The 12,332-nt window shown below is 49.1% G+C and overlaps 2 protein-coding genes across 2 annotated transcripts; one reads left to right on the top strand and one right to left on the bottom strand.

Annotated features, from left to right (window-relative positions):
- Positions 1-873: 873 nt before the first annotated feature.
- On the top strand, positions 874-2,245 carry FOXG_16460 (CMGC protein kinase; the record flags this gene model as incomplete). The annotated part of the gene is made up of 2 exons (XM_018396478.1): positions 874-1,511; positions 1,566-2,245. The coding sequence occupies exons 1-2, from the start codon at positions 980-982 to the stop codon at positions 2,243-2,245; spliced, it is 1,212 nt and encodes a 403-aa protein (XP_018257393.1). The 5' UTR covers positions 874-979.
- A 2,721-nt stretch (positions 2,246-4,966) lies between these two features.
- On the bottom strand, positions 4,967-12,270 carry FOXG_16459 (uncharacterized protein; the record flags this gene model as incomplete). Its single annotated transcript, XM_018396477.1, has 3 exons — positions 4,967-8,526; positions 8,657-12,161; positions 12,220-12,270. 3 exons carry the CDS (start codon positions 12,268-12,270, stop codon positions 4,967-4,969), a joined length of 7,116 nt encoding a protein of 2,371 aa, XP_018257392.1.
- Positions 12,271-12,332: the final 62 nt, after the last annotated feature.

Here is a 12,332-nt window from a genome sequence, read left to right as displayed (position 1 = left end):
ACGCCGTCGTATACGCCAGGCGCAAGGCAGTGATAGTATGGTGATGACATGCTGGTGGTGGATCTGAATAGAGGGTAATATTTTCTTTTTTTTTTTTTTTTTTTTCCTCTTTTCTTTAGCACTTAAATGCTATTGTTTCGTCTTATTGTAATAATAGGAAGGATGGGCTGATAAATATATAGGGTAATACTAGTACTCTACTGATGTAATGTAAAGAAGAGAAGCCGTTTATAACTTGTGGCTCGAGACTTTGTTGATGGTTAACCTCTGCTTTATGGTAGAATGGTGTAATCTCAGCTGCCTTAAACTAGGCATCACCATCCTCTTATACTTCTACAACAGTCTTATTTAGAAGCGCCAGTGCTCTATTTCTGGAAATATAGCCGCCCACCTTCGCAATTATAAGCAGGATCCAGGATTATTGGTTATAGCTGCTTTGGTCTCCCTCATATGTGTATGTGATGGCGGTTATATGATTCCACTATTGCACACGTGCCCATTCCCTCCCACGGGGAGAGGGCGTTTTATGCGTACAGGGCCAACAGCACTAGGCCAACAGCACTAGGCCAACCAACCTAACCTAGACCGCCCGACCATAATTAGCGGCCATAGCTGCAGCGGCAAGAAAAGGTGGGGGTTAGGCGCTTAAGTGGGGCTGTCATTGTTTGTATTGCAGTTCCTACTAAAGAACCCACTTAAAATTAAAATCAAAGAAAGTTCAAGTAGTTAATCTCTGTAAAAACATTTGATGTTCCTATTTACATCCTTCTTACTCAATTTGCTGACAAATTAGACCTTGCGGTAACTTCTCCTCCCTACCTTTATTTGCTTATAATTATATTATATAACATTTTCTTTCCTACTCTTTAGCAAGCAAGTTATTACTGTCCCTCCCCTCTTTTTTCTCTTTCAACCTGAGCTTTATCGGAACGAATCATATAATACTACCAAGCTAAATAAATCGCTATCCTGCATTAAAATGGCTACAGCTACTGGAAGCAGTGATGCAGATAGCAGCGCCTCTATCTGGGGCGACTTCGTTGACTCAGATGACGAGGGTGACGTCGAGGATGCATCTGAACCAACGGAGCGATATGAAGAGGGGCTCTACTACCCTGTCTGTATCGGAGAAGTCCTTTCCAACAGATATCGCATCGAGCATAAGTTGGGCCACGGTGGTTTCTCAACTGTCTGGATGGCACATGACATGCTCAGCAATGAAGACGTTGCCCTCAAGATTATGACAGCCGGCGATTCCGGCGAGCGAGAATATGCCGCACAGAAGCTGATCATCAGTGCTGTGCAGGATACCTCCCGCCTCTTGATATACCGGGAGGCCTTTCTGCTGCCTGGCGCCCCCCCCTCGCACCACAGAGTCCTCACCTTCCCTCTGCTAGGCCCCAGCCTGAAGACGTACGCCCGCTCTATGCCCACTGCTGCTCGGAGGTCGTCTGCCAAGCAGCTACTACAGGCCATTAAGGCGCTGCATGATGGTGGAGTTGTACATCGAGGTATGCTGTGGATTTCTCTCCAGTCAGTCGAGAGATATTGACCATGCGATACAGACATCAACAGCGCCAACGTCATGTATGGCCTTACTCCTTTCAAGAGCGGTACCACTACAGCTACCAAGTATAAATATCTTGGGCGCCCCCGGAAAATGCCCTTACCCACATCCAAACCCATCTGGAAGGATGGCCAGCTGGTTATGCCAGTGGAACCCCACGATAGCCTGGTAGAGGGGACTACAACCCTCGGTGACTTTGGCCTCGCCATCAAGTCCGGCACCTCGGTGGAGTGCAAGATTCAGTCACCTGCTATCTACTGCGCCCCAGAACGTATCCACAATATAAACCCGAGCTTTGCCTCTGACATGTGGAGCTATATGTGTATCTTTGGCGAGCTTTGCCTAGGCTTTCCCCTGTTTTATGGTGCAGCGTACTCTTCAGCCGTTGACTTCGTGGTCAGAAGTTTGGGGCCGCTTCCTCTATCCTGGAAGGGCTCTTATGACGGTGATGGGCAACACGATGAGTCGTGGTATGACCAGAGCAGAGGGCCGGATCCACATTTAGCACTGGAAGCGAAGGTAAAGCGTGCACGGGATAAGATTAGTACTACCGAGCAACAGCTTGTGCTCACTATATTGCGGAGGGGTCTGTCGTACTCGCCTGAGCACCGCTTGAGTGCCAGGCAACTTCTGGAAGATGCCTCTTTTAAGGAACTGATGGCAATGTATGGACTCTAGAACTATATGGCCGCTGTTAAATCAAAGCATGACTTAGTAGATACAGATTATTAGTCTTAGGAGGTGGCAAAATAAATATCTTGGGGTTTTTTTTTATTTACTTTTTTTTTTTTCTTTTTACTATAAAAAAAAGAATTCATATATAATACATATATTCACATTTATAACTTAAAACTCCATTATAAATTACTTCTATTTTACCTCCTATTAACTCCTGCCATATGGCCAGGACGGTAGCAGACTTAGTCGGGGCTGAGGGTGGGCATATAACTAGAATGCCCCGCCCGAATTGTGAGGGCCCAGGCGTAGGGTTGAGTTTCGCCTGAAAAAAGAGGAATGACGAGTCAGACGTAATTGAATCTGCCTTGCCCAATTACAGCTAGGTGTTGGCTAGGCATGGGCAACTCTGCTTTGTCTACTTTGCACTGTTGGTCATCATTTAGATGTTGGTTGTTAGTTCGGTAATCCCTGCTATGAACCTTCAGTATTGACGTTCCCAAACTTTCGCCAAGGGTCCAGCCAATAGAAGTGCTCCTTCAGAGCCTAGATCCACCACACATCTGAACCAACAACCTTTTGCAACCGCCTGCATACCTCTATCAGCCTAGCCTGGATATACTGGTCAGGGTACAAGCAAGTATAGCACCAACAGCTAAAGTCGGAGGTTACTTGCTTAGGCAGTTAAGAGCGAAAGATTAGCAGGAGGACCGATGACTTCGTTTCAATTCGAAGAGTGAGAGCCAACAGAGCGCTGACACCCAATTAAATGTCCTGTTTCTAGGATTGGGATTACCAAAGACCTTTCTACTGGCCTGGCGAGGCATATCTGGTAGCTCACTGACATGGCCCGTTTCTTTTTTAGCGACTGGTCTTGGCCGACTAGGCCGCATTACTGCGCTGTCAGGTGGATAGCATCATGTTGGACTACTCTCTTGTATCCTGGCCTAACGCGTTGAGCAGGCCAACATTGTCACGTAACCGCCCATCTGACATATGGGGAAAGCCTCGGGTCGTGATGTTAGAGTGCGTCTGAAGTAGGATCCATGACGCGGCGAGGCCAGTCCTTTGCCGCCGGCATCGCTTCGTGAGGACTGCATGTTTCAACTAAATGGAGCTTGAGTAAATATAGAGTCTGAACTAGAAGCAACAGGAGGGCGGCTGCAAGGCTAAACGCTTTGATGATCCCCATGCCACCACTGGTTAGAGTCAGCACGCTTGGACGAAAGCACATACTTCTAGCTGGACCAACACAGAGGATCCGAGGCAAGACGGCGATATACTCGCGCGGTTACACATGGTCGTGATAGTGCTAAGCGCCTTCAGTAAGAAGACGGTCTGGTACTTCCAGCAATATAGATGGCAGATTGAAGTCCAGGACGTGAAGGTTATTTAAAGAGCCCTAACAACAGGAGAAACATTACTTATATATCTATTTAAGTCTAATATTTATTTACTACTCTCGCTCAGCCACGAACGAAAAACAAAGACACTTATTCCTTAATTATTACTAGTCAACTTACTACCCTGCACACCTCAACCCTAACACCTTTCTATATTGTTAATATCTATATAGTCTGTTCTTGCTCCAATGCGTAAGTCTAGCAAATACGTGTAGTGTAGAGAATCAACTAACCCTGTGACGTAAGAGCTCAGGATTGTAGAATTGCTAGTCATCTCTATATTCCCTGTTGCAGGCCTAGTATTCTATAGTACGTGTTTTACTTATTCAATACTCGTTAGTACATGCGCTAATCTAACCAGCACTATCCCTGACAGGATGCGTATCTGATAGCCCTGGGTTACCTAGTATATTCCTGGTGGCGATCAACAGCTCAAGCACGGCAGAACTTCGAATTGGTTATTTTGGTAAGCTTTCTCTATTGATGCCTGATGTTCCCGTGGATTGTTCTGTTAGAAGGTCTGAGGCTGATATATATAGGAGTATGTATATCTGGAAATAATAGTCACAACTGCGTGGCTACCCCTTACTCGACAACTCCGCAGTCACTCAGTGTCGCCTTGACCTCCCAGTTAGGTCGAGGGGGCAAGGGATCTCCAGTTCCTAGTCTGCGTACTCTCGAGACCGCCCTTCAGCTGCAACGAAGCATCTTTTTCTGTTTGCAGGCCTTTGCTGGGGTTCTCTTCATTATCAGCATTCTTCTTTTTATTACTCGCGTTTGTATACAGATCAGCAAGAGGAGAGCACAGAGTTGGCGCTTGATTGAGCAGGGCTGGCCAGAGAAGGTCCTTGTGGCATCGGTCGCCATTTCTGTCATCAGTGCAGCATCCACCACTCAAACGGGAAATGCACTGCAGTTCGCCACAAAGAGGCTGGGCGCCGTTTCTCTGCATATCAAGGTCGGAGATACACTACAGGTGCTTGAATGGCTTGCATTTGCATTCTCCATAACATTTTATGTGGTTATAGTGAAGCGAGTAGCTAGGGGAAGAAACGAAGGGTTGCCCGGTGGCGAAAAGCTCACGAGCTTTCCCATGCCGCCGCCGCCGCCCCGAGGACTACAACCTCCCCCTCCTCCTCCGCCACCTCCTTGATAATATGATAGGTTTTGAATATACTGTTGAGATGTCGTGTGATATAATAGCAAAGCATCGCGAACCCTATGAAAATATAAAATTTAAAGTCCGTTGAAGACTTATAAAGTGAAAGGGCTCGAAAGCAGTAAAATCTAGAGACTATATAGAGGCTAACCTAGATTAAGATTATGCTAGGTCATTTAAGCTGATATTTCCTTCTGAATCGTCATCGTCGCCGTGATTATTAGTATCCTCTTCTGAAAGGGAGCTATTCTCTTCTGCCGTCTCCCGCATTTCGTCTAATTCTTCTCTATCAACAGGCTCGATATCCCATTCCGGCGGATCAATTTGGCGAAGGAACCGTTCCATGAGGGACTGGCTCTCCACCGATGGCTCTACTTCCCGACGCCGAGCAGCAAGATGACTAGGCAGGTCGTACTGGTTGCCCTGATTATTGAGCCGACGTCTTGTCCAAGATAGGCGTTCTGAGATGGTAGAAGAGTGGCCAGCAAGGGTTTTGATAGTGTCGAGCAAACTGATAATGTTATCACGTGTGGGTAGCAGAATGGTCGGCTCGCTTGTTGCATCTTCAACAAACGTCTTCGGGATATGGGTTTCAGCCACAGGCACATAGAAAATGTCCCACTCATCATTGCTACAGCGAGATGCATTGTTCATAGACCATGGGATAACAAAGTTCACATCATCGCCTAAACCCCAAGTTGGTCCGGCAAGGTAAGAGATATAGAATAACGCACGTTTGCAATGCCGTCGGATAGAGTTTGGTAGCCAATCTGGTTTACGATATGAATAATGCATTATCTCAACCCAGTGTGGCCAGGCCGCGCTTTCAAGGTCGTGAAACTGCCGGGGTGACAGGATTAAGGGAGTAGAGTGAGGGGAAAGACCTTCAGGATAGCTGCGGAGTCGATAAATAGACGACAGACACGTCTTTCCTTGAGCCCGCGGTGGAGAGAAATACGGAGCCCAGTACTGGATCTGGAAGAAGGGCGGTTTGGCATGATACCAGGTACCCTGGGCATGACTAGTGCCGACCTCCTTTGTCTGGTCACTGTTGAACGAGATCTGGATATAGTACCCGATCCGGCGACTGAAACGACTATCGAAAGGACCCGACATCGCATGTATGTCGTTCTGCCAGATATCCTTGAATTTGCGGTAGAGTTGGAGAAAGAAGAGCGCGTTCCAAGTCGGTGGCTTAGGACGACAGAAGATCTGGTCAAACAGAAAGTCAGACCAGCTGTTCTTTGGAGGCAGACGGCGACGAGTAGTCATCCAACAAGGCAGCTCCTCAGGCAAAGTAGATCCCAGTGAGAATGGTGATTCATCGGTGTCACCATCATGACCGTCACCATCCGCCGTAACTTGACAGTACTTAGCCCATGCCTCGGCATAGATGCCGTGAACAGTCTGGGCAGTAGGGATTCGTCCAGTCTCAGCTGCTGACTCTTCCTGGGCTTGCTGTAACAGATCCAGAACCGGTAGTTTCTGGCGCCCAATCTTACCTCGGAGTCGATCCCAGTAGGAATGTAGCTTCGCAAGAAAGTGCTGATGATAAGCACGGGCAATCTCTTCCGCCGCAAGAGCGATGGCCCGGTCAGCGAGAATCTCCGCATCCTCGTTGTGTCCTCGACTATACTCAGCCCCAGCATTCTGGAGTAGCCGCTGGAACAGTAGCTCGACCGTCACTTGACTTGTAGCAAGTGCTTGGACATTAGTTTGGTGGGCTAGCTTAGCTTGGAGCGGACTCCGAGACATGTAGATCTCCAATAGCAGTTCGAGCGAGATGTGACCTGTCTGCCAATTGATATGACCATCAGGGATCCACAGCGTGCCAGACGTCCGGATAGAATCACCCAGACCAAGACCCCTTCGCTCCTTGCGGCGACAGCTTTTGGGGCTTCGACAACGGACCTGCCACGTTGCTTTCCATATCCAGTTGTCAAATCTATATTCCCGCTCACTGCTGACAGCGTGGATCAAGAGACGGCAGAAGAGCTGTGCGGTATAGAATGCGAGTATCTGCGAAGCAGGATCAGATGATTGTGCCGTCGTCACTGCGGAAAAGATATAATTGAGCGGAAGTATAAAACGCGCGGCTTGAGTAGACACGAATGAAGTTAATATCCTGGTCGGGATTACCCAAAAAGGGCAGTGCTGCTGCTCGCCAATAATAAGATCATCCGAATGAGGGAAAGAAGGAGTACGACTTAGAGGAACTTCCCAACACATTGGACCAGTATGGTGGCTTTGGTCTGGCTCTAGCCTACCACTAACCCACATGGCCAGGATGACATCGAGCCGCAGGGTGACCTCTTTCCGAACCCCAAAGTTAGGGTGTCGTTTCAAGGATGAGACGGCTCTCATGTGCCGTTTATTAGCATCCCATGCATCCAGCAGGCGGGAACGGTTGAGCTGCGAGACAAATGCACGCTGGCGACTTTGATCCGTGACTGCCAAGTCTTTTAGCATCCCTTCGTCAAAAGCGAGAAGCGGTAGGAAGCCTGAGCTGAAGAGCTGGTAATCGCTGAACATGACGCCGAACAGCTCCTTGCTGCAATTGTACGCTTTGGCCCGAATGAGACCAGACGACCTAGCTTCTGGGCTGCCAGGGTTTGACTTGCGAGTTGACTTTGCCTTTGCATAGTATCCTCCAGCATCCCTGAGAAGATAGGGCCGATAGTACGTGGCCTCAATAGGAGTCTCCGGAGCTATATCGCCCATTTGGTCGTGGAGATAACGGCAGCAGTCACTCTTCCAAAGAAGCGTCCAGGGCTCGTGGTGGTGCTGACTCTCGTTTCCTGGCGGTGTAGTTGACGTACGTACATGGTCCCGCATACCTATATCTAGCCAGCAAGAGTGTATATCGATCTGGGTCGGATCAAGACCAGCTAGGACGGTATCCCGAAAGAGCGCCAGGCTTTCTTGAAGATTGTCTGTCGCGAATGTGTTTTTCAGATCGTGGGCTTGAAAGAGAAGACGAGGGTTTTTGAAGTATGGGATGGCATCCCCCTTCTTGTTCTGGACACGATGCCGGTTCGCGTTCCTCACAACTGCTGCCCAGAAATGCGAAAGCACACTGGCAGGGATGGCATATGCTAGGCGGTACGATCGACTCTCGTCTTCAGCGCTCCAGCGACCCATCCCTGGCTTTTCCTGGTAGGCGCGCGATTTTGCATAGATTAGGTCATATGATCCGGGGATTTCCTGCTTTACGTGGTCAGGGACAGTCTCATATATAGCAGGGAGGATGATATCATCATAGAGGTCTCTGAATCGCGCGAGTGAGAGGCTATTAGAAGAGGCGGGTGTTTTTGAACGAGCTCCATCCGGGAAGAAAACCAAGACGGAAAAACGGATGCCAGCGGTGATAAAGGTGCCGATGGAGGTATGACGTGTATGCGCCAGATCTAGACCGTGGGGTTGAATGACCTGGTCGGTAGAGAGATTGCTCTTGTGGGGCGAAAAGAAGGATAGTTGAAACTGATTGGGGGCTCTGATGGCACACAGATTCTTTGCCCCGAGCCATATACTGTCGACATCCCACTGTCGCGTAATGGTCACGGCGTCTTGAGATAGTGAAGCCTGCGTTTTGTGGAGAGACAGCGACTCAGCAGGCTTATCAGAGAGGAAGCTGTGCCATTGTGGAAAGGAAGCACGGGGATCGCATGCCTTGTCACGCTCTGTGAGTATTGCTGGCAAAGGAGCAAGAGAACGGCTGATTCCTACAACTAGATATTATGTATGTGGGTACCAGGCCTTCCCACTTGGGTATCCTCAGATTATGGTAAGTTCCAGGTATACAAGTCTATAGCCATATCATTCACTTAAAGCAGTACAGGACTATCTACTAACCATCACTATATGAGATAATATCGTCGCCTCTATGTGCTCGCCCTTCATCATTATCGTCCTCATCGTCTTCGGCCTCTCGCTCAGCCCCTTCCTCTTCCTCCTCCTCTCCTTCTTCTCTTTCAATAATGACTAAGACGTCAACAGCATCTGGAGACAAAACTTTCTTCTCCGGAGGTTCCGTCTGGCGTAGAAACTGTTCTAAAAGGGTCTGACTTTGACTAGTAGGGTCTAGTGCTTGTTGCTTGGCCACTAGGCGACTACGGACGTCGTATTGATCTCCATCGTTATCAAGCTCCCGCATAGCCCAACCGAGACGTGCTATGAACGATGCCGAATGACCTGGAAGTGATTCGATGTTTTTGAGTAGTCCCATAACATTATCTCGGTCTGGTAAGAAAATCGTCGGTTGGTTGATTATAGATTCGGACATGTGTTTTGGAATATGGTTATATACGACAGGGATCCGGAAAACATCCTCTTCTTCGCATTCGTCAATATCCTTTCTTTCCACGGACCAGGGCTGGACGAACTTCACATCTCCGTTAGAACCCCAGGTCGGGCCCGAAAGGGATCTCACGTAGAGTAGTGCCGGCCGGCAATGGCGTCGAATGTAAGAATGACTAGCGGAGCGTAGACTGTCTATGTTATCCACGATCTGAACCCAGTGCTCCCAAACCAATTCATCAAGAGCCTGGAAGTCTCGAGCGGTTGGAATTGTTGACATAGCAGAAGGGGACAGGCCATCGGGATATTGATGGCGCTGATACACAGAAGCTAGAGGTATATCTTTCTGGCTTTGAGGTGGTGAGAAGTAAGGTGCCCAAAACTGAATCTGGAAAAACGGTGGCCTGCCATGATACCACGTCCCCTCACCATGGGCTGTACCAACCTCTTTACTGCGATCAGTATTGAACATGACTCGAATATAATGGCCGATCCGTATACCAAATTGCTTGTCAAACTGGTCTGCCCATAGTTTCACTCTATCCCATTGATCTCTGAAGCTTCGGTACAGCTGTAGAAAATACAATCGTGACCACTTCGGCTGGGTATTGGGATGGTAGAACAACACACCATATACAAAGTCTGACCAGCTGTCTTTGGGTGGCAGACGCTGACGTGTAGCCATCCAACAGGGTAATTCGTCGGGCATATCGCATTCTGTCCCTTGTCCTAGAAGGTGACCGCTGGCTGACGTGGCTCGACTGTATTTAGCCCAAGCTTCGCAGTAGATCTTACGAAGGGTCTGAGCTGAAAGGATACGGGCAGTGTCGGCAGCTGACTCATCTCGGGCTCGCTGGAGGCAAGATAGGGCAGGGAGAATCTGGCGTCCGATTTGATCTCGAACTCGATCCCAGTACGACGCCAGCTTGGCAAGAAAATGCTGATAGTACGCTCGAGCGGTTTCCTCAACCGCAAGCGCGATGGCTTTATTAGCGTACTCATCTGCCTTCTCGGGGCAATTTGTGTCATGCGACAGCTGTGCATTGCGAAGCCATTCCTGAAAAAGCCGCTCGACGACGATATGGGTCGAGGTCAGTACTTGGACATTGGGCTGGTGGGCTAGTCGCGCCTGAAGCGGACTCCGGGCCATGTACAAATGAATCAGTACCTCAAGCGAGAGATGGCCGTGCTGCCAGTCGATGTGACTTTGAGGAATCCAGAGCATCCCGGTTGAATCAATGAGAGAGCCCAGGCCGAGACCCCGCCGCTCGCTGACTGCTTTTTCCCTCCCGCGAAGGCGTACCGACCAAACAGATTTCCATATCCAGTTGTCGAAATGCTGCTCCTCATCTTCATCGCTAAGAGCATAGATAAGTAGACGACAAAAGAGTTGGGCAGTATAAAAGGCGAGTATCTGTCGGACAGGATTGAGCGAAGGAGAAGAATAGCGCTCAGCTGCTTTACTTGTTGCCTCTTGGAATATGTCGTCGAGAGGGAGAATGAATCGTGCAGCTTGTGTGGAAACAAAATCATTTATCATACGAGTAGGTACTATCCAGAAGGGGTAGTGCTGGGTATCAGATGTAGGATCGAGCATGATCTCCTGCATCATAGGACCAGTATGGGTAGCCTGGTCAGGCTGAAATGCACCGTCGGCCAACATGGCAAGGATGACGTCGAGTCGGAATGTGACTTCTTTACGGATTCCGAAATTGGGATACCGTCGAGCAGATGATATGGCCCTTAGATGCCGCTTGTTTGCCTCCCAAGCGCGCTTTATATGGGAGCGACTGAGCTGAGGCGTGAATGCACGCTGGCGATTCTGATTCATGCCAGCTAAGTCTTTGAACATTCCTTCATCAAAGGCAAGGAGTGGCAAAGAACCTGAACTGAAGAGTTTATAGTCATTGAACATAACCCCAAAGAGCTCTTTTTTGCAGTTATAGGCCTTTGCGCGGATGATGCCGGGTGACTTGAACTCTGGATGACCTGGGTTTGACGACTTGGTCGATTTCGCCTTGGCGTAGTAAATACCAGCGTCCCGGAGAAGAGAGGAGCGGTAGTACTTAGCATCTAGGGGGGCCTCCGGTGCTATAGCACTAAGTCGTCCATGAAGGTGACGACAGCAGGCGCTTTTCCAGAGCAGTGTCCAGGGCTCATGGTGACTTTGCTGGTCATTCTGCGATGGTGTCTGGCCATGACGCTGTCTGCTAACATGGTCACGCATCCCCACATCGAGCCAGCATGATTGTACAGCAAGTTGTTCCGGGTCGAGGCCAGCCAAAATGTTGTCTCGGAACAAAATTAGACTCTCTTGAAGGTTCGGTCGTGCAAATACGTTCTTCAGGTCGTGAGCCTGGAAAAGTAGGCGGGGATTCTGGTAATAAGCGACTGTCTCTCCTCGACGCGTTTCAATCCGATGAAGGTTCGCTTTCTGCACAACTGACGCCCAGAACCGTGAAAGAAATTCGGCAGGGACACTATAGGCTAGGCGAAAGGTTCGGCTCTCGTCATCGGCGACCCAACGACCAGCTCCCGGATTCTCCTGGTAGGCACGAGATTTTGCATAAATAAGGTCATATGAACTAGGAATCTCCTGCTGAGCGTGGTCTGGTAATGTTTCATAGGCCGCCGGTATGATGATATCGTCATACAAATCTCTGAATCGATCTAGAGAAAGACTATTCATAGAAGCCGGTGCAGGTAAGCGACTTCCATTAGGGAAAAACACAATTACGTTGAAGCGGACGTTGCCGGTGGAGAATGACCCGATGGAAGTATGCCGCGTATGTGCCAGATCTAGACCATGGGGTTGAATGATTTGATTGGTGGAGATGTTGCTCTTATGTGACGGGAAGAATGACAAGCGGAACTGGTTGGGAGGCCGGATGGCTGAAAGAGTTTTGGCCCCAAACCAGATACTGTCAACGTCCCACTGGCGCGTAATAGTCACTGATTCTGGGGTGAGGGAAGCCTGTGTCTTGCGGAAGGAAAGCGGCTCTGATGGTTGGTCGGAGAGGAAGCTCTCCCATCTGGAAAAGGAGCCGTGAGGGTTACGTGTCTGCGCCCCAAGGTCATCGAAGACAGAGTGTAAGGGCGGAAGAGAACGCTGAATGTACTCGGTTCTTTCTTGAAGTGTATGAGCGTGTTCGGGCTCGGCAATCTTGCATGAACGTGGACCTACATCGGGTCATATATCAGTATATCTGTGCTTGTAAAAGTGAGTTCATAA

The sequence above is a fragment of the Fusarium oxysporum genome, chromosome 14 (genome assembly GCF_000149955.1).
Source record: "Fusarium oxysporum f. sp. lycopersici 4287 chromosome 14, whole genome shotgun sequence".
NCBI classification, from domain to species: Eukaryota; Fungi; Ascomycota; class Sordariomycetes; order Hypocreales; family Nectriaceae; genus Fusarium; species Fusarium oxysporum.
The sequence above is the reverse complement of the archived record's forward strand: the minus strand, read 5'-3'. Positions and strand labels throughout refer to the sequence as shown.